At 50.8% G+C, this 20,210-nt stretch overlaps 9 protein-coding genes across 9 annotated transcripts; 6 read left to right on the forward strand and 3 right to left on the reverse strand.

Annotated features, from left to right (window-relative positions):
• Positions 1-1,030: 1,030 nt before the first annotated feature.
• On the reverse strand, positions 1,031-3,183 carry CI109_100453 (uncharacterized protein; the record flags this gene model as incomplete). The annotated part of the gene is made up of 5 exons (XM_032002886.1): positions 1,031-1,096; positions 1,161-2,646; positions 2,709-2,952; positions 3,007-3,092; positions 3,149-3,183. The coding sequence occupies 5 exons, from the start codon at positions 3,181-3,183 to the stop codon at positions 1,031-1,033; spliced, it is 1,917 nt and encodes a 638-aa protein (XP_031862693.1).
• Positions 3,184-3,501: 318 nt separating this feature from the next.
• Positions 3,502-6,001, forward strand: CI109_100454 (uncharacterized protein; the record flags this gene model as incomplete). Its single annotated transcript, XM_065966798.1, has 10 exons — positions 3,502-3,594; positions 3,669-3,789; positions 3,851-3,960; positions 4,016-4,452; positions 4,503-4,614; positions 4,668-4,797; positions 4,864-5,140; positions 5,197-5,319; positions 5,368-5,456; positions 5,505-6,001. The coding sequence occupies 10 exons, from the start codon at positions 3,502-3,504 to the stop codon at positions 5,999-6,001; spliced, it is 1,989 nt and encodes a 662-aa protein (XP_065822870.1).
• A 566-nt stretch (positions 6,002-6,567) lies between these two features.
• On the forward strand, positions 6,568-8,469 carry CI109_100455 (uncharacterized protein; the record flags this gene model as incomplete). Its single annotated transcript, XM_032002884.2, has 4 exons — positions 6,568-6,605; positions 6,766-6,787; positions 6,863-8,144; positions 8,213-8,469. The coding sequence occupies 4 exons, from the start codon at positions 6,568-6,570 to the stop codon at positions 8,467-8,469; spliced, it is 1,599 nt and encodes a 532-aa protein (XP_031862691.2).
• A 1,101-nt stretch (positions 8,470-9,570) lies between these two features.
• Positions 9,571-10,395, forward strand: CI109_100456 (uncharacterized protein; the record flags this gene model as incomplete). Its single annotated transcript, XM_065966799.1, has 1 exon — positions 9,571-10,395. The coding sequence occupies one exon, from the start codon at positions 9,571-9,573 to the stop codon at positions 10,393-10,395; it is 825 nt and encodes a 274-aa protein (XP_065822871.1).
• An 826-nt stretch (positions 10,396-11,221) lies between these two features.
• CI109_100457 (uncharacterized protein) lies at positions 11,222-12,313 on the forward strand (the record flags this gene model as incomplete). The annotated part of the gene is made up of 1 exon (XM_032002882.1): positions 11,222-12,313. One exon carries the CDS (start codon positions 11,222-11,224, stop codon positions 12,311-12,313), a length of 1,092 nt encoding a protein of 363 aa, XP_031862689.1.
• Positions 12,314-12,829: 516 nt separating this feature from the next.
• On the reverse strand, positions 12,830-14,804 carry CI109_100458 (heat shock protein 60, mitochondrial; the record flags this gene model as incomplete). Its single annotated transcript, XM_032002881.1, has 5 exons — positions 12,830-13,234; positions 13,282-14,106; positions 14,160-14,382; positions 14,438-14,531; positions 14,600-14,804. 5 exons carry the CDS (start codon positions 14,802-14,804, stop codon positions 12,830-12,832), a joined length of 1,752 nt encoding a protein of 583 aa, XP_031862688.1.
• Positions 14,805-15,154: 350 nt separating this feature from the next.
• On the forward strand, positions 15,155-15,857 carry CI109_100459 (uncharacterized protein; the record flags this gene model as incomplete). The annotated part of the gene is made up of 4 exons (XM_032002880.1): positions 15,155-15,157; positions 15,269-15,346; positions 15,472-15,657; positions 15,807-15,857. 4 exons carry the CDS (start codon positions 15,155-15,157, stop codon positions 15,855-15,857), a joined length of 318 nt encoding a protein of 105 aa, XP_031862687.1.
• A 328-nt stretch (positions 15,858-16,185) lies between these two features.
• Positions 16,186-18,025, reverse strand: CI109_100460 (uncharacterized protein; the record flags this gene model as incomplete). The annotated part of the gene is made up of 6 exons (XM_032002879.1): positions 16,186-16,566; positions 16,641-17,093; positions 17,152-17,415; positions 17,495-17,590; positions 17,651-17,829; positions 17,917-18,025. 6 exons carry the CDS (start codon positions 18,023-18,025, stop codon positions 16,186-16,188), a joined length of 1,482 nt encoding a protein of 493 aa, XP_031862686.1.
• Positions 18,026-18,427: 402 nt separating this feature from the next.
• Positions 18,428-20,119, forward strand: CI109_100461 (uncharacterized protein; the record flags this gene model as incomplete). Its single annotated transcript, XM_032002878.1, has 5 exons — positions 18,428-18,724; positions 18,911-19,424; positions 19,491-19,503; positions 19,677-19,907; positions 20,011-20,119. 5 exons carry the CDS (start codon positions 18,428-18,430, stop codon positions 20,117-20,119), a joined length of 1,164 nt encoding a protein of 387 aa, XP_031862685.1.
• Positions 20,120-20,210: the final 91 nt, after the last annotated feature.

A 20,210-nucleotide genomic window follows, 5' to 3' on the forward strand; every position in this document is an offset into this window, starting at 1 on the left:
ATCCATCTCCCTCCTAGTCCGCTACACCCTTGCCTCAGCACGGGGATGGCAATGGCGGTCTTAGTAGTGTTGGCAGCGACGGAGAGCTAGCCAGCAATGAAGGGGATTTGAACGGAACGGAATCTGTTTTGTCGTATGGGCACGACTGCTCGCCATCTGACACGCTAGTACTGGATACTGCAAGTAGTGTAGTGGGATTCAGCCAGATCTTGATCGCTACCTCATGCCATCCCATTCGGTCCATCCAACAAGACAAAACAAGAAACAAAATATCGTCGGAACCATTTCGCAAATGAACCTGGACATGTCAATATTTCTCCGTACTTGCAGGTGCAGGCATGCATGCCACAAATAATGACAAAAGAAGTGAAGAAAAGGTATACGAATACAAAGTATCGTTGGGAAACCTTGTTCAATTGCCGTAAAACCAGCTGCAATCACACTCACACCAACCCATGGTGAATGTCTTGATTCACGTAATACCTCCGCAAATGCCGTGAGTCACCTTGGGATCGACGATCTTTCCCAAGAAGACATTCGACGTGACAAAGGAAAGAGGGAATGCCCCAGCAGATACTAACGGGGTGACTGGTGGTCTGGACATGAGGGAGATAGGTACGACACGGCTTGTACCTAGAAGCCCTCTCATGGGAATCATCTCCCCTGGTCTTGTTCCGCGTAACGGGACAATGGGACCCTTTGTTGGTCACCAACTCAAATTGAGTTGCCGTATCGTGTTCAGAATGGCCGGCACAAAGTCCAGATTGAATCACACTAAATCTCTCAACTTGCGGCATTATCTTCACGCCTACACAGCTCAAATAACCAAGCTTGACGTCGCTTGACTCGCATGGTGACATTGCGGCACTTCCGGTATCACAGACGTACAGGTCCTCAAACTTCTCTCAGTGTGCTGCGTTGAATTGAAACGTAATGGACAAATACATAAGAGAAAGGGTATGTGTACGATATAACATGCCAAAATGTGTGCCACACCGCGTGCCGTCTATACGTTCCCGCAGTTGCCTGCTTACGCCTTCGACTGCTTGCGCTTCTTCTTCTCGATCGCTTGTCTCTTGGACTCCAGTCTCTCCTTCTAATAAACGTAAACGCAATTTAGCATGGTTCATACGGTCTGGGGATGCGTATGTATGACTCACCTCCTCGGCTTTTTGTTTGTTCGAGTACTGCATCTTCTCGTAAAGCTTGGACTTCTTGTTGCTCATCATGATCTTCCTTAGGTCCTCCTCGCCCTTGGCGGGGGCCGCTGTAGCAGGTGTCTTGGAGGCGTTCGCCTTGGTGGCCTCCTTGAGTTGTGCACGGAATGCCGTATGGGACACGCCGTTTGTCTCGGCTTCGAGTTCAGCAGCGTGCAGAAGAGTCGCGTTGGTGGGATCTCGAGCAGAGGCGAGAAGTGCTGGAGGGTAGGTCGCGGCTTCAGCCTCGGCGTCCTCTGACTCTGACTCGTCGTCGGATCCTTCCTGCTCGTCCTGCTCGGCCTCGTCGTTCTCGGCAGCTTCGTCTGCAGCCTCGGCTTGCGCCTTCTCTTGGTCCTCCAACCACGGTCTGTAGACATCTCCTTCGCCATCCCAAGGACTGAGATGGGGAGGTAGTAATTGTCCCGGTTGGTATCCCTCCGCACCGATGACCTTTTGTCGGTTGACACAGTCGGCGACCCATTGTGGCTGGATCCAAACCCATTTCCTGCCTGCCTCCATCTCTCTCATTCTCTCTACGGTCATCGGTCTGTCCACGATAACGTGAGTGATCGAGTCGGCATTGGCAGCGCTGTCAGGACTGGTTGCCGTCAACGATGTCACGACTTTGCCGCCAAGCGCTCGAATGACAAACTCCCATGTTCGTGAGGAGGTCTCTCGGGACAGGTAGAAGGTGTAAGGGGAGAAAAGAAGGCTTTGTTTGGAGGTGGAAGGGGTTGATGAAGTGGCGAGAAGCGAGTTGTACGTGGTGAGAGGCGCAGGGGCGACATCCTCGACCTCCTGAGCCTTGCTGGGTCGCTCTACGAAGTCCTCGTCCTCGTCCTTCTCCTCGTCGACCTCGGCGTCTTCGTCCATCTCGACATCCGCATCGATTCCACTAGCCTTGATCCCCTTGATCGCTTTTCTCACGGCCTTCTTTGAGACCTTGCCTGTTCCATCCGCACCCTCGGTACCTGCCTTTCTCTCCACCAATCTGAATGCTCCAACTGATTCTCCTTGCTCATCAAGCTCAACATCGAGAGGTGGGGGGTAGACCAAGTTCTCTTCGGTGTAGAGCTTGAACATCACGAAGCTGAGGAGAGTTCGGTAAAGATCCAAGAAAGTCAACAAGATTCTAAAGTCGACATCTGTAGGAACGTGTTGCTGGAATTCGTAACCTTCCAACCATCGTACTCGAACAGTCTCTCCGCCTTGTCCGGGAACATCGCACTCGTAATAGACACCCTTGATACCGAGGAAGACCTTTCGTAGGGAGTGTGTTCGGATTGCCCACACCTTCCACTCGGAGATCAGTCTGCTACACTCGGCGATGATCTCTGAAGGGACGAGGGTTTTACCGGGAATTGGGTTGGTAGGGAGGGTGGAGAAAAGGTGGACAAGGTTGAGGGGGTCTTGCAAATCTTGCAAGGCGAGTGTGAAAGTGGGATATCTGAACAGAGGCGAAAAAATTAGTCCCCTAGCCTCGCCTCGCAATATCAAGATCGCACTCACCTCTCCTTGACGAGATGGTCTAATCGCGCCACAGGCTTCGCATCTTCCAAGTTCTTCGCCAAGGCGTACTCTCCTCTTCCGAGAGCTCGCGCAAGCTTCTTCGCAAAGGTCTTGTGTTCTCGGAATTTGACCAACAAAGGCTCGTGCAAGAGATACTGGATATCCTTGTGATAGTAGAATGAAGCGGGAGCCGATGAACCCTTGTTGGCTCGCTTCTTGTTGAGCGGTTCACGGGGGTAGATACCTGAATGACGGATTCAGTCAGGGCATGTTGCTCATGTCATTGTGAGTGACCAACCTTTGAGGATACACAATCTTCTAAAGTCGGAGAGAGATATTTGCAACTTCTTCAACGCTTGATTTCTCGTGACATAGTTCTTGGCCCTGCGCAACAAGTCAGCTCTTGATGGCCGAGACGGTTACAGCGAGATGACACTCACGCTCCCGACTCGCCTCTTCTCTTGATCTTTGCCATCTTTGCTGTTCTGTAAGTGGTAAGTGTTGTATGTTATGACTATAAGCAACCACACTTTGAAGCAAATAGACGTGAAATCTTCAACCGTAACATAAGTGAGAGGATGAATGCAAAAGTGGAGGAAGTCTACGGAAATTTATTTTTCACCTGGTTGTTTTTCCATTTTATCCCATTCAGAGATAACCCTCCACTTTTGTTGACAAGTTGGAGACACCTCTTAGATATCTATTGTAGCAATGTTGTGTCGGGTCCATTAGCCAAGTCATCAATCAAGCTATCAGGGAAGTCTTGCAGGTCTATAGCTCACTCTGATCAGAGATGGCGCGAAAGTGTCAGGTGTGTGGATCGAGAAAGTGGAGAAAGGACAAGGTCACCGGAAATGCAGTCTGTGAAGAGGGTCACGTCTTGCAGGTACGTCTCTAAAAGGCAATGCGCCCTTGCAAATCTCATGTACTGGCTTGGACATCACTCACCTTCACGCTCAGGATTTTCGATCCGAGAATCATGTCGTCGATGGTATGCCCACTCATGCGCTCACCAAGAGAAGATTAGTGCGAGGGCCAAGACACAACAAGCGGAAGGAAGAAGGAAGAGCCAATCCGGAATGTCAGTCAGGCTGCTCCACTGGATAGTGGAAAATGCTGATTAGACACCTTTCGTCCTGCAGTCTACCATCATGAAGAGGCAGAGTATCTTCGATTGCAGGGTCTCCAAATCCTGCTACGACTCCAGGTCCAAGCTCTTTCAAAGCTGTGGTCATTGCCCGAAGCTTTCGAGGTCAGCTGTCCTTGACCTGACTACTGCTGGCTATGAGGGCTGACAGATCGTACAGATGATAGTTCGAGACTTATGGGCCTACCAACTGGCCATCTCATCTCTTCCCTTACTTCCTGATTCCTCTGAGCCGCCCGAAACGCCGTCGCCAAGACTGCCCTCCAGTACCAAACTCAAAGGCAATCAATCCGACGTCGAAATGGACCACAAATCGGATGAGCGCGAATCAGACTCAAACGACTCACTTAACAATGACGAGAAGGACAGCGAGGATGATGATGGAGGGACAGACTCTGAGCTTGATGCTGAAGTCCTTGAGCGATTGACAGACTCCGAGAAAGAGGAGCAGGAGCTCAAGGAAATGTCACCGAATGGTCAAAGGCGACATGCGAAGTGGAAAAGGAGAAGACGGTTGAGAGTCTCAGACACGATCGTGACCCTCGTGGTCGGGCTCTGGATACTGCGTATACCGGCCATGTATGTTGATCTGGAAACGTAAGTTCACATTGACCAATCTTCCTGTGCTATTAGCTAACACAACGTAGTGTGATCAATGAGGTGAAGATCCCGTATATCGACTTTGGGCATACCACCTTTTTGTCAGACGAGATGAAGAGACATATGAACAGGGACGTCTTAATTGGTATATCTCCTTTGGTGAGTAGTCTGCATACAACGCTGCAAACGACAGTTAACGAATAATCACAAAGCGATCCCCTACACCCTCAGCACTTCACCGGTCTTGCAAGGTCTTCGCTCGAGTGCTCTATCGTCGTTACGGGATCCACGTACCCGAAGTCAACGTCCATCCTATCGCTTGGAGGGTGGTCTCATCGCTAGGTGGTACTCGTGAGCAGATACAACGCAAATGCTTTCAAGGTCAGGCTGATGATGCGTTATGGGTAGCCACGACGTATGCTCAGACACTCCGTCTCCTCGCTTTGCTCGACATAAACATTTCGCTTCTCGAAAGGGACATCGCATCGTTCACTAGACGGATACGATCGAAGACTAGACTTCCCGGCCAAGACTCCGACACGGATACTGACCAGGCCAGTGAGGAGAAGAGAGAAACGTATGAAAGAACGAAATACTATTTGGATATACCCGCTCCTGAAGTGTCGGTGGCGGCAGCTTGGATGATCATAATGAAAATGGCTTATGGATTGGACGGGATGACAAGGTAAGATATGAGCCATGAGGGTGTGAGAACCAATTGGAGCTGATCACGAAGTCTAGGTCTGCGCTTTTGACCATGGACCCACTCATCAACATGCCTGACGGAGTTACTTGGATAGACGAGTTGAGAAAACGTACCGACAGAGGCACTTTAAAAGGTAGCCGGCGAGGTTTGGACAAGCAGTGAGTGCGGTATGATAGCTCGAGAAGCGAAGCCGACAATGATCCCAGGGACTTCATAAGCATGGACGAACAAGATATCGATGCCTATCTCTTCAAATGCGAGTCAGTCCTGCTAAATCATCGGCAGGATATCCCGGGTCAGTCGCTGAAAAGATCGGTCATGTAGTGACGCTAACATAACGCAGATGCCAACCCTTTCACACTGTCTACTGCGGGTTCACCTCCCGTGTCACTGATCCCGCCGAATTCGTGGCACTCACATCATATCAATACGCAAACTGTAACACATGCCCCCTTGCGACAAGACGAAACGAACAGAACCCTTCCCTTGATGCCTGGGGAGAAAATACTCTCGTACGACTCTACCGACATAACCGGCGAGCTGGAAGATACGTTTGAAGTAGTCCTTCGAGCAGCATCGGAGGTAGTAGGGTGGGAAACAACGGACTTGATGGGCTTACTTGAAGTTCTGGAGAGGAGGTTGGAAAGGATTAGGATGACAAAAGGAGATGAAGAGGAAGGATGGAAAGATGCGAGAGGGAGGAGTAGTCGGCTAGGTCTGAATCGACAAGGGAGTGGGAGTGGGACAAGGAGTGTTGTGGTCAGCAGAGAGGCGAGTCGGAGTAGGAGCGGATCTATGGCAAGAAGAGGGAGGTTGAGAGCTAGCAGGAGTTTTGGATAACGTCAATTTGTCGTCTCTAGAAGCCATACCCAACTCGGACTGCAGAACCATGTCAGTCTGCGCCGCCGCCATTACCCACGACACCATCAGCCAAGTCACTGAGCTCTCGCCCTTCTTGTCGAGTCATACCTAGGCTCGGGGTCACAAAGAGAGTTAGCGCCCTCCTGTAGCCGCGCTTCTCGCCCACGGCCATTGAGCTTTACTACCGTGCAGATATGCATGCCCTCGGGCACAGAAGGGGATCCACCCGTGAGGCGCCGCTTTGTGCGTCCAACGGTGCCGGTGCTGTGGCGAAAGGCGAACCGGCCATCACCCTCTTTGAGAGTGTCTACTGAACCATCCTTTGAGCATATGGATGGCAAGACAACACAATGACCGAGTTTTGAAATTGAAGGGGGCTGACCCTCTTTACACCTTGTCGAGTGTGAAGGGAACCGGCGGCCCAATCGTTTCACCACAGGAGATCCTTTCTAATCGAGGATCTACAATATGCTGCACAATGACAATACACGGAGGGGAGGGGGGAAAGAACGAACGGAGCGATCCTTTGCCGAGATCCCTTCATCATGCGAGGCAGAGTCCGAGATGGTTGCAGAAATGGATAGTCAGGAGGCTGTATAAGGTGCAGAGTCATCCTCTATCCCTGTCCGGATTCATCAAATCATCACCACCCGCCCATATCAACCTCACTCATTTCTTACATCCTTGCTACCACACAACACGTTCCACCAACTAGCTTTTTATCAGTCTCATCACAATTGCAGCATCTACGATAATCCTCTCCGAGTGAGTATCCTCTCAATCTTCCCGATAAACACAATAGCCCGACACAGTTCGCTCACTGACCATCCCCGGCAGTAGGTACAGAGGAGAAACAGCTTATTACGTTTTGCATTGACGAGCTCAAGTCATTATCTCACCACTCTCCCCCTCGGATTCCATTCCAGCACAACTCTGCGAATCAAAACCTACCCTTCTCTTAACTCTCGAGTAATCCCCGAAATGACCTCTTCTCCCTCCCAGTTCGATGGCTTAGCGACTCGTGAAGAACTTATTCCATTGGTGGCAACGAAATTGAAAGAGCGGATCCTAGAGGTTCTTTCTGACGTGTGTGAGTCCAGGGAAATACGAATCCTCTCGGCCGAAAGTACCAATGCCGAGGGAGAGAGCACAAGGAAGCTTGTCTGCGCCTTCCCCATCTCTGACAGCGATCATCGTGACAATCCCTTTTCGCTATACGGTGCGAGAAAACTTTGGATCAAAAGCGCTGTGGAACTACTCAAGTTGGCTCATCAGGCCAAGACTTGCTCCCAGGTGGGGCAGATGGCTTTTGCTAAGACGCAAATGTCTGTAGAGGAGCAAGCGGAATCTCTGCAGAGACTTCGAGACGCTGCTTTTTATCAGTCCTTTCAAGGTTCAGATCTCAATTTCGACCACGAAAGGTCAGAACTCCAGGAAGCTAGATCGCAATTCGATAAGCAATGTAAGACGAAAGCCGCGATCGACAGTACCATCAAGTTCATAGACTCGGTGGTCCAAGCTTCGCAAAACGAACGCCAGGCTCTCAACGCATTCTCTGAATCAGGTGATCTTGAAGCATTCTCCAAAGAGATCAAGCAGATGTTTTCCGCACGCCAAGCACAGTCATCTGATCAAAGACCTTCGGACGGAAGTCACACCACGCGATCTGTCGGGTATTACCCTTCATTATATTCGCATACCATTCCCCACACTCGTCTGCCTCGGACCTTAGCAGAAGCACCATCTAGCGCTATCGTCAGAGTGGTATCTGCGACCGGCCAAGTGCACGGTCCATCCACGACCAATCCGACCATTGCCCAAGTCACCCACCCTCAAGACTCGGCGATTGGTTATTGGGCTTCACCAGCGGCGCACAAGATCTCCGGTCCGTACTTGTATACAGCGGACAAGTGTAGACCGCCCTCACCCGCTCGACAGATGCACCCACACTCATTCTCTCACCCAAACTCGTCACCGATCGGGTATTGGCCATCTGCTGCTGGGTATCACAGTCATCTTGGTTCCCAACTAACAGGTGTAGATCAGAGCAAAGCTGGTCAGCTGAGCGAACGGGCAGAAGACTTCCTCACCCCGGACACTATCGGTGGTACCGCACGAAATGGTTCCCCAGCATGCAGAACTTGACAAACACCCTGTCGAAGAAGTGCTCTTCATGGTTCTCGTCTTCAGCTCCCGAACCACCGAGGCAAGAGCAATTCTTGCCACATTCCAACACTCCAGAGCACAGTACAGCCCGTACTCAAGATGGACAAGCACAAAATTCAACCAATGTCGATATTATGGGTGGCGGGACCAGAAATCCCCTCCCGAGTCTTGGATACTACGGAAAGTCTGCCTCGAAAAGGGTTTTTAGCTGGTTCTCCTCTTCTTCCACACCTCGACCCTCTCAGGATAGTCAGGGTATGTTCGTAGCTATGCGCAGGTAGACGGTTGGAGAAGCCCTTTGTGTGGTTTACGGCTTGTTTCTGTACGGTTTCATAGACGCATCTAAATCTGCCTTCTGACCTCTCGCTCCCGTTTGCTTTTTTTCATGGTGGCCGGGTTAACAAGTATGCATATGATTTGTCAGATCCTCTTAGACAGCCACTGTCTTTCGTCTATGATGTCGTACCCTATGAGCATGATGTGCGAAAGCCTTCTGTGTTGGCCCTCTTGTGCGTGGCACAGTGTCAAATACGGCTCGAATATCGCCACTTTAGTCATTACTTCCATATCACCCCTGACCACACCTTACGTCAGGTAGATATACATGTCTTTGTACAAAGAACGGGGGATGAAAACGTAACCGTCACCCCTTCAGAAGCGAGATTCGCCAGTGCTTCCCCCTCTCGTCCTTCTGAGAAAGTTTGAGACAGCCCTGTCCTTTGATCATCATAAGGGGTCGCAATACGTCAAAGTGACCAAGCTTCAGAACACATCACAGGTCGGTGGGCTCACCATCCTGACAGTTCGCAGGCGTATCTCTCTTCATTTCCAACTATGTCGCCGTTGATCTCCATTCACATCACTGCGACATGCTTCACAATGCGAATGGGGAAGGGGGGCTAAAAAAAGGGAGCGATCCTTTGGTGCAATCCCCTCTCCTCCTCCGTCAATGTCATGGCTGGAGGCGGATTGTAGAAGGGGGACAGGTACAGTATGTACTGTATATAATCCCAAATAATCTCGCCACCCTCAAGTGATTTCTGGTGTATCACTCGACGTAGTCGATTCCACATTCACATTCACGAACTCTCACACATCCTTAGTCGATCCATTGCTCATTCAACGCCATCCTACCTGTGATCTCTTACAGTACAACCACGTCACTTCCAAGACTCACGTGCGGTCCACTCTGAGTGAGTTTCTTTCGCTATACCGAAAGTGGCGCTTGTTTGGATTGGTTACTGACCCGTGACCTGTAGATTACAGCACACTTCGATCCTCATCGATTCTCATATTACTTATCGATCTCTTCGTCTGACCCACTTCGTCACTCGGACCATCAAGTCGTACACCTCCGCATCCCTTCATCAGATATCTTCGAAATGTCTTCTGCTGCTTCGTCTGATCTGCCTACTCGAGAAGAGTTCGCACCTCAGGTCGTGAAAATACTTAAAGGCAATCTCGGAAGCCTTGTTGAAAAGGTTTTTGCAGGCGAGGTCACTCTTTTCGATCCTGATGTGGAGTGGGTTGATGCCAACGACGATCAACAAGGCGACATTGTGCTGTCTGTCGTTTTATCCCCTTCCGATGAGAGTCTGCAACTCATGAGAGAGAAAGAAAGAATTGGCATATGGACTGGACGGCAGAATCAACTCAGCTCCCTGGGCACGATCATTCAACGCCACTCGGATGACACTGAACGTGTGTATGACACCTTGTTTCCGACGACATTTGAGGCGGACAAAGCGAAAACCAAGATTCAACAAGCTTCGTCAAGTCTGCTTCCTACTGATTTTGTGGAAGAACGAACCAAACTCAAAGAAGCTCACGACAGAATTGATCCCAATGCATACCCGGCAGTGTCCGAATATATCGACAAGACTTTGGAACGTATCGATGCGATGGAGGAGCTACAGCAAGCAAATCTCAGCGATCTCATTTCCATTTATGGGAGCCGACAAGGGGCTGAAGAAGAAGCCAAGGCATTCAAAGTGAACCGTAGTGAGTCAAACAACTCAACAGTGCTTCCATCGTCGTCGGGTGGTGCTGGACGCACCAACAGAATGACCCTTAACGAGCGGTCGCCGTATCAAGTCTCCTCGATGCAACCCAGTCATCTTCACCGTCGTTATCGTCATCCTCAATCCCCTGCTCATTTCTCCACATCAAACGAGGACGCAGACTATTTGAACGGTTTGTACAGTTGATGGCAAACATGACTTCGCTATCCTTTCCACCCCAAGATGACGTTTGTAGTAGAGTTTCCGTCCATGCTGTACCATAATGTGATCATGCATCTGAATAGTCATTGACAGACGCTTTTCGTGATTGAACGCATACATGGCAGAGACAGTGCCATTGCGCCACTTGGCAACCAGTGTAGTACCTCTCCGGTCAGGAAACGGTAGCGGACTATCATATATTCGAATCCAATCCTGTTGAGCAGTCTGAACGATGCATGTTTTACTTGGTGCGATCGTACAGTCGTTTAGGTGGCACTGTGATAACCTCATGGTGCTCAGAGTGAACCAGACCTTTCCACTCCTTCAGGTGACCGAAGGGGGCCGAACCACAGACGGAAGACATAGTGGTCAAGCTCTTGGCAGCTTTCTTTTCGTGTTTGATCCTTTGATCTTAGGTGTTTTCCAGTTTTTTTATGCCTAAAGACAAAAAGGAAGCGAGAAAGTGGGAAAGTGGAAGAGTGGGAGAGTGGGAAAGTGGGATTTTTCTCGATCTAGCTCTTTCACTTCTGGCCTTCTCGTGGGAGAAGTGGGGGAAGTAGAATGATTGATACGTCAGCGGACAGTCTGATCCACCGATGTCATCCTGCTATCCACTTTGACCCCACTTTCAGAATCATTCTATTGATGATAAGACCTCTTCGAGCCAGCTCTGATCAAAGAGCTGCACAATATCACCTACGTGTTTATGTCCACACTGTGATACACCTCTACTTCTTTCACTGTCCCCCCTTACCCAGACTCTGTTACTTACGCATTCACAATCACACATCACACTACTCCCTGACCGACAATGTCCTCTCCTACATCGTCAGGTACTGGCTCATCAAGCGCTCGTCGAACGTTGACTGAGAAGATGATACAGTTCTACATCCCTGACCTTGTGAGATGTTCAGCCAAAGGGTTAGAGATCAGTGGCGCCCGTCTCACTTTCATGAGCTCCGACGGCAAAGTGATTCTGAATCATGATGGAGTTGGTCTTCGAGCATACGCTATGATCCCAATCGACACAACAACACTCGAAGGACGAGAGTTGGAAACCAAACTCTCGGATGTGAGTCATATTCGCAAATGTCAAGAATCGATGGATTCCCTTATCGAAATGTCAAACGAATATCGGAACGAGTTGAAAGCCGGTTTGGACCATGCGAACCTTTGCCATGATGAGGTTATACGGAAGATATCTGCTGTTCAAAATGAACCGTTGGCACTTGATTTCAGCAAGGAATTGAATGATCTACGGTCTGCTAGGAGACGTGATGCGGTCGACATCGATCCTGATAGAGTCGATGAGATCAAGATTGCCTTTCAACTAATCAATAGGACCGATTACATCTCTCGTGTACAGCACGAACAACATTCCGTCTTCTTCGGTAGCAAGGCCAACATCATCCAGAACGCAAAGAACAGCGCTGTGGAGGAGTCGCTCAATCGTCCTCAGGACCATGATGGCCACATCGACGAACGACAAACAGAAGACGATTCGTCGGAAGAAGCCTCCAACGAGAACGAGAACGAGTATGAGAGTCTGTTTGAAATGGCAGATGCGTTGCGCCAGCAACATCAACACAAAACAGCTGGAGAACCCATAGCCTGGTCGTCCAAACTCCCCCGCAACCAGAAGCGTTACGACCTTGCCGATCCGAACAACAGAACAAGCAACAGTGCGATCGATCAACATGCAATTGCATCTGGCTCAAGCTCCAAGTCGACCGTCCACAAGTCATCTCTCGGCTATTGGCCTTCTTCGTATGCTCACGGCTGTCGCTTCTCTGATGCATCGCACGCTTCTGACCGAGGCACGATAGATACCGAATCCATCCTTGTGCTGCGAGAACTGTCGCTTGACGAAGCAGGGGACATTTTCGGCGTTCTGTATCCTTGAGTTGCCCACCAATCAGTGCTGCAGTTATCGACGGTAAGTCAGTTGCCGTGGAAGGGAGTGTATGGAGCAGGTTTGGCTTTGGAGTGGACGGTGGTACATAGTCGAGAGCAGTAAGAGAACAGTTTTGGATCTTATCGCGATGTGCATCTATGTTATAGGCGTGTTCATGTATGCATACTGTATATACATCATCGAGGATATCGATCCCGTTCATCTCAAATACCGGGTCCAGATTCAAGGTAAATCAGTCTGGTCAAGTCAGCTTCATGACTTCTCGACGCCTGAGTTAACGATCAATGCCAGTTTCGTTGTTGCAACAGGTCGACAATGATGTCGACGCAGCACACTTCGTTCGATGAGCTGGGAGTGATCCATTACTAAACCAAAATGCGTTACTAGCTGTATGCGTACAAGCATCTTTTTGTATAAAACGTGATCCCTATGGGTCCGTGCTTCAACCAGAACCGAACCTATGCAAAATTCCATTCCTATTTCCCTTCTTTACTCTCACTATGCTCACATCATCCCTCCCATTCCGCCCATTCCGCCCATACCAGGCATACCACCCATACCAGGGGGAGGGTTCTTCTCCTCGGCATCAACAACACAAGCCTCGGAAGTGGTCAACAAACTGGCAACACCGGAAGCGTCGACGAGAGCAGTTCGGACGACCTTGAGAGGGTCGAGGATACCGGCACTGATCATGTCTCGGTATTGACTGGTCTGAGCATCGTAACCCCAGTTGAACTTGTCACCGGCAGAGTAGTCGGAAAGGAGCTTGCCAACAACGACGGAACCCTCCTCACCAGCGTTCTCGACGATGGTTCGGACGGGTCGTCGGATAGCTTGTCGGATCATGGTGACACCAAGTTGTTGGTCAAAGTTGTCAACGGCGATGGAGTCGAGCTCATTGGATGCTTTCTGTGAGGTTGTCAGCGAAGCACAGATCATCGAAGAGTTTCACTTACCAAAAGAGCTGTACCACCACCGGGGACGATACCCTCCTCAACAGCCGCTCGAGTGGCGTTAAGAGCGTCGTCATATCTGTCCTTCTTCTCTCCGACCTCGACCTCACTTGAACCTCCAACCTTGATGACAGCGACACCACCGCCAAGCTTGGCCAATCGCTCCTGGAGCTTGGTCCTGTCGTAGTCGCTAGTGGTAGCGTCGTTGATGACACCTCGGATCTGCTCGCATCGAGCCTGGATGGCAGACTTCTCACCTTCACCGTTGAGGATGATGGTGTCCTCCTTGGTGATGGTGACGGAACCAGTAGAGCCGAAGAGGTCGGGAGTAGCCTTCTCGAGCTTGACGTCGAGCTCGTCGGTGAAGACGGTACCACCGGTAAGGATGGCGATATCACCGAGGATGGACTTTCGGTTGTCGCCGAAACCGGGGGCCTTGACGGCAGCGACGCTCAGTTGACCTCGGAGCTTGTTCAAGATGATAGCAGCGAGAGCCTCACCGTCAATGTCCTCGGCGATGATCAAAAGAGGTCGACGGGTCTGAGCGGCGATTTCGAGAGAGGGTAGGATATCTTGCAAAGCGGAGATCTTCTTTTCGGAGAGAAGGATGAAGGGCTTCTCAAGCTCGACACGTTGGTTCTTGGCGTCGGTGATGAGGTAAGGGGAGATGAAACCTCGGTCGAATCGCATACCCTCAGTGATCTCGATCTCATCCTCGATCGTTCGGCCCTCCTTGACGGTGATAACACCCTCCTTGCCGACCTTCTCCATAGCTTGAGCGATGATAGCACCAACGTGGGTGTCACCGTTGGCAGAGATAGTAGCGACCTGGCGTACAATCAGCCACTGTCCAAACGTTTTCCGCTTGCAATCGCACTCACCTGAGCAATCTCCTCGCTGGTGGTGATAACCTTCTTGTTGGCAGAAAGAACCTCCAAGACCTTCTCAACTGCCTTCTGGGCACCTCGTCGGAGGTCCATGGGGTTGCAACCGGCAGCAACGTTCTTCACACCTTCAGCGTAGATGGCTCGGGCAAGAACAGTGGCGGTGGTGGTACCGTCACCAGCAGTGTCGTTGGTCTTGGAAGCAACGTCCTGGACAAGACTACGAGGTAGTGAATTAGTGACGGGTAACCGTTCCACTGCGAGGAAGCACTTACCGAGCACCGAGGTTCTCAACGGGGTCCTTGAGAGTGATAGCCTTGGCGACGGAGACACCATCCTTGGTGATCTTGGGTCCACCGAAACTTTGGCCTGGAATAGGGATACGTCAGCTAACAGTCTCTGCGACAATGCCGACTGTGCAGTGCAACAAAACGCACCGATGATGACTGTTCGTCCCTTGGGACCAAGAGTAGCGCTGACAGCCTTGGCAAGGATATCGACACCTCTCAACATGCCTTGTCTCGCCTCGTTACCGAAGAAGACATCTTTGGAAGCGTAACCTCTCTTGGAGATACCGACTGACGCTGACTGGAGAAGTCGAGCGGGTCGAGGAAGAGCGGATCGGGATCGGAGAACGTTCATCGTGTGTGTGTGGATATATGGTCTCTTTTTTTGAAAGAGGTTTTGAAGAAGTGGTGAAGAATACAGAAATTGAATCGAGAGAAAGACAAACAGACCGGGGGAAGAGGGAAAAAGTCAAGAAAGTAAGCACTAACTGCTCTGGCGGCGAACAATCTGGTAGAAAGATCGGGTAACTTTAACCCAGAGTGAGGGACAACCGTGGGAAAGTGAGTGTGATTTGGGTGGAGATGAGGGAAACAAGGCACTTTCTAGAAATAGTTCGATAAATATCATCGCAGCTTGAAAGCAAGTAAATCGTTCTACATACACTCGTTCACTCAGCATCTACCTGTAACTCCCAACTAGTCAACATGGTGAGTAGCGGTGGATTGACACTGGTCTGTTACCGACCGGATTGTGTCTGGTCTCGCTCTACACCTTCGGTGCAACTGCTAACCGGCTGACTTTTCCCGTTACCCACGTAGTCCGCTACCTTCAAGTCTATCAAGTCTCTCCAACCTCTCTTCGACCGAGTCCTCGTTCAGCGATTCAAGGCCGAGACAGTGAGTGTCACTCTCACAAGATGATGCTCCTCTTCGGGCTGAGCAGCGGTGTGCCATCTGTCACCCTGCGATATGCGGTCATCCCCTCGATCTTTGCTGACTTTGCTCGTCTGACTTTCGTATAGAAAACCGCCACCGGTCTCTTCCTCCCTTCCACAGCTACCTCCTCCCCTCTTCCCGAAGCGACAGTTATCGCCGTCGGTCCCGGTGCGCCTAACAAGGATGGTCAGGTCACCCCCGTGTCTGTGAAGCCTGGAGATCGGGTCTTGTTGCCTGGCTGGGGTGGAAGTCCCATCAAGGTCGGAGAGGAGGTGAGTGCCGTGTTGAGCTTGCCGAAGCGATTCTCTTAAAAATTCCATATGCTGCTCCCAGCAACGAGATTGCAGTGTAGAGGGAATTGGACTCGGCTAGATTGCACAACCTGACGCGACATGGCGCTGATTTTTTCCGTCTCTTACAGGAGTACCACCTCTTCAAGGACGCCGAGATCCTCGCCAAGATCAACGAGTAAGCGACGATGATGACGGCAGCATTGAAGGAGAAGGAATGAGTTTGGGTACCTGTCAAGGTAACCGCCAGAGACAGGAGGCGGGACCAAGCAAGGAAGGGAGAAAACTGTTGAAATCAACAACAATAAACATCACAATGCATTGATCATTCCCCACTCTGAACTGGACGATGTGGCCGCGTTGCGCTTTGATTGATTCGAAGGCATGTGTCGTTTTCGTAGATGTGAAAGTGTCTGTCTGCACCTCAGTCATCCGCCTTTTGGCAGAGATATCGGATAACCATTTCATCAATTGTACTTAATCTACAACTTCCATCCTTTGCCTGACACGCTACCTTCTTCCAGCCGGACGCGGTCTTGCAAACCCACCTCCACTCGCTCCACTGGCATTGACCCTCGGTCCAAAGGCGTCGAACGCTCTTCTGATCGTCTCTTTACTATCCTCCTCTCCCTCGCCTGGTCCTCCGACAGGTGTCGACGGACCCGTAGACGCAGGTAGGGGGACTTGAGTAGCTGATCGGATAGGTAGAGTTGAAGGTTGAGGTCTGGGTCGTCCGAACATTGCACCGGTAGCAGTAGCGGAGGATCCATAGGCAGATGAGATACCGGAAGTGGAGGGTGTGGGAAGCGAAGATGAGTGTGTGGGTCTCGAAGGTGGGAGAGAGGATTTGAGATATGACTCTGTAAGATCGGCAGGATCAGATGTTTCAAGCTACAACGAGGTGAGAACACAGTATGTCAGCAGGCTGTGTTGCGAGGCATTCGACGTGGTAAAGCCGCACACACCTTTGACATGATCTCCACACCCGCTTTGTCTATGGCGTCCTGCTGCATTCCCCTGACTGTCGTCGAATAGATCATCCTATACTTGACAGGACTAGCCGACGGACAACAATAAATGAAGAACACTCGTCCCTTGCCCGGTTTCTCGTCCGAAGCAACTTGCTCTTGCGCTGACTCTCCTTCCTTTTCAGATGGAGATGATTCTTCCCCTGCTTCTTTGGGTGTCCAAGTCGTACTGACAGATCGAGCTCCACCTTCGGAAGCTTGGAACGTGTTTCGTGGTGTGCTACTAATACCGGACGATTTGAATGCAGGGGTAGACGCCGAAGGTGGCGTGGGATAAGCGTAAAATGCGTAAGAAGGGTTTTTGGGAGGGATCTTCGAAGCCAGTTGGGATGGAGGACAAGCTTCAGAAGTGACAAGTGCGATTCCAGCAGAATTACCAGCAGGGATTTCCTGCACACCAGTTCAGCCCGTGTAAATAGTATACAACAGCACGCTGGTAGCAACTCACAAGGACAACGACCCAACCATCATCACTTCGTTCTGCGACCTTGTTCAAAGCCTCTTGAACACCTTCACCCCAACCCAACTTCCCACCCAGACCCACAATCGCCTTCTTCCTCCTCGCTTCGGTCTCGGGGTCAAGAGCCGCACGCTTCGCTTCAGCAGCTTCGGCTTCGCGAACTTCAATAAGTGCTGCTTCAGAAGCGGAGAGAGGAGGTGGCGCGGCGATGTGTTTGAGGTGGGTAGTGAGTGCGGCAGGGGTGAGGTCGGACTGTGCGGGGTGCAAATTGTCAACAAACGACCTCCTTTCGCGTGACTGTATGTGTGATACGGGACAAATTGGCACTCACGATGGAGGTAGCAAACCAGTCATGCTTAAAGTTTCCTGCACCTAGGGCTTTCAATAAACCAGCTCGTGAAGAAGCTTGTAACATCTTCGCTCGGACCTGATGATTATCATCGACATCAGCATCGTTCGCTCTGAATGGGCACACACGGCGACTCACCCCGGCGTCGTCTGGAACAAAGGTGACCATCATCCATTCCCATTTCCCACCTTCTTTGCTATCGAGACGATAGGCGAAACTGGCCGGTGTTTTGGGAGATGGTAGAGTTGATGGGAGTAACAGGATGTCGGACTTGTAGTCCCCTTTCGTACTGACGGTGGTCAAGTGTTTGAACGATTCTAAGAAACGTGATGATAATATCAGCGTTGCATCACCCTCACCTTCATACATGCAAGTGTAGTAGCTTGGCATCGTCTTTCACTCACCACCTTCAATGATGAATACCAACGCTCGGACATCATCACCGTTCGAAAGAGCTGTCGAGAACTCTGACGTGAGGGAAGGGGGGACTTTGATACCTGACGGGGCGGACATGGCGTGGGTGATGCAATTCGCGCGGAAGAAGGATGTAGCAAGCAAGGTGATTGTTGAAGAGTGATCAATGCGCAAGGGAGGAACGTCAATGCCGAGCACGACACGATGAGAGAGACAGCGAACAGCGAACAGCGAATCCAGGCACAGCGAGAGGGAGGGAAGTGTTCGGCGCGGATGGGATGACCAGACGGATGGTTGTATGACGTTGTTCGTATCGCCCTCCACTTTCTCTCCCCACTTTTACCCGATATGCATGCGCAACTCCATGTTAAATTCTCACATTTCCTTAGCATTCAACGCACCTCAATTGTCCAGCTCCGATAGAACTATCTGAGTACTTCCTTCTAGCAAACTCATTGTCTGTCATAGGATTCAACACCTTAGTCAAAGCGACATCTCACTATGCCCGCTTCCAAACCCCCTTCCAACATCCTCATCGTAGGAGGCGGTATCGCCGGTGTCTCTACAGCATACTACCTCTCAATTCACCCACTCCGTTCTCCCCAAACTCGCATCACCCTCGTCGAAGGGACCAAGATCGCAGCAGCCGCTAGTGGGTATAGCGGTGGGTTCTTGGCTAAAGATTGGCATGGGAGCGCTACGGCTAGTCTGAGCGCTATGAGTTTTGAGTTGCATAAGAGTTTGGCAGAGGAGTTTGGAGGTAAAGAAAAGTGGGGGTATAGGACTGTGGACACCTTGGTGAGTAGACAGTAGTGTTCATTGACGGTGGTCAGGAAGTTGGGACAAGTCAACGCGGACAATTGCGCGGGGATGATGTCAAGTGGCAAGTGGCGGTGGTGGCGGCGATGCTCACATGGGGCAACCAGACGCCGTCGAGTTCTGTGAGGTGAAGTCGTGCTAATACCATGATACATTTACTCATAGTCTATTGAGACGGACGCTACTCGAAAATCAAAGAAACCAGCTCCACTCCCCTGGCTTCCTGCAGGTCTCGTTCACTCTTCCCGACCACTCGGAGGACACTCAACCACTGCCCAGGTCCACCCTAGACTATTCACGACCTTTTTCAGCGAGAAATTCCTCTCTCAACCATCTACTTCCCTCATTCTCGGAACTGCCACATCTCTCTCCACTACCCCATCTCCTTCATCGTCAAGCGGTGAACCCTCTCCCCGTAGTGTGGGAATCACCACACCCGAGGGTGAGCAGAAAGAAGTAGAAGCGGATGTCGTCGTGATTGCTGCAGGACCATGGACGGGTAAACTTGCAGAACAATTGTTAGGTCCTAAAGTCGGTGGGAGATTAGGTGTTCAAGGACATAGAGCACATAGTGTTGTCTTGAAGACGAAGGAGGATTTGTCGGCAACTTGTCTTTTTACGAGTATGACTTTGGAAGATGGATCAGCGGGCGAGCCAGAGGTATATGCGAGACCTGATGGTGAGTGGGAAGATTCGTATTCATTGGCGATGAACCTTGGCTGACCGGTCCTGGTTGTTGTTACAGGTACTACGTATATGTAAGTCGGAACTCTCATCGTCGATTTTCGTCCTCGTTCTCCATCCAGCACGAGGTGCAGTAGTACCGCTGCGTCCTTGCGTGACTGCCTCCCAGTCCAACTTGTTTATGATTTTTATCAGAGCAGACAATGTTTGACAGACGATGTTGATGCTAATCTTTGTCCTTGTTCAGCTGCGGAGCAGGCGACGACGAGCCCCTCCCTCCTACAGCGGCAGAGGTCAAACCCTCCCCTAGCGCCATCACCAAACTCCACGCACAAGCACAAGCCCTCTCACCCGTCTTCACCTCAGCCGAGGGGGTAGAAGTGATTGCTGAACAGGCATGTTTCTTACCCATTGCTGATCGGGGCAGACCCTTGGTTGGTAAAGTGCGAGGTGTCGAAGGGGTATATGTTGGGTCTGGGTGAGTCACTCTATCTTCTTCTTTCCTCCAAATTAAGAGAGGAGGCGGTACAGCACCAGACGAGGAGTAGTCAATAGCTGACTTGACCTTTCTCGCATCTCAGACTCAGCTGTTGGGGTATCACCCAAGGTCCGGGGACCGGTAAAGTCCTGTCTGAGTTGATCCTCGAAGGCAAGGCCAAATCAGCAGATATCTCCAAACTCGCCCCTTAGGTCTGGGACAAGCACATATAGACGGAGGAGGGGATACCATGATTGGATCACTAGAACCTTGTAGTGCAACCTCCTGCGGAGACACGGACGA

Source organism: Kwoniella shandongensis, chromosome 1, assembly GCF_008629635.2.
Source record: "Kwoniella shandongensis chromosome 1, complete sequence".
NCBI lineage: Eukaryota > Fungi > Basidiomycota > Tremellomycetes > Tremellales > Cryptococcaceae > Kwoniella > Kwoniella shandongensis.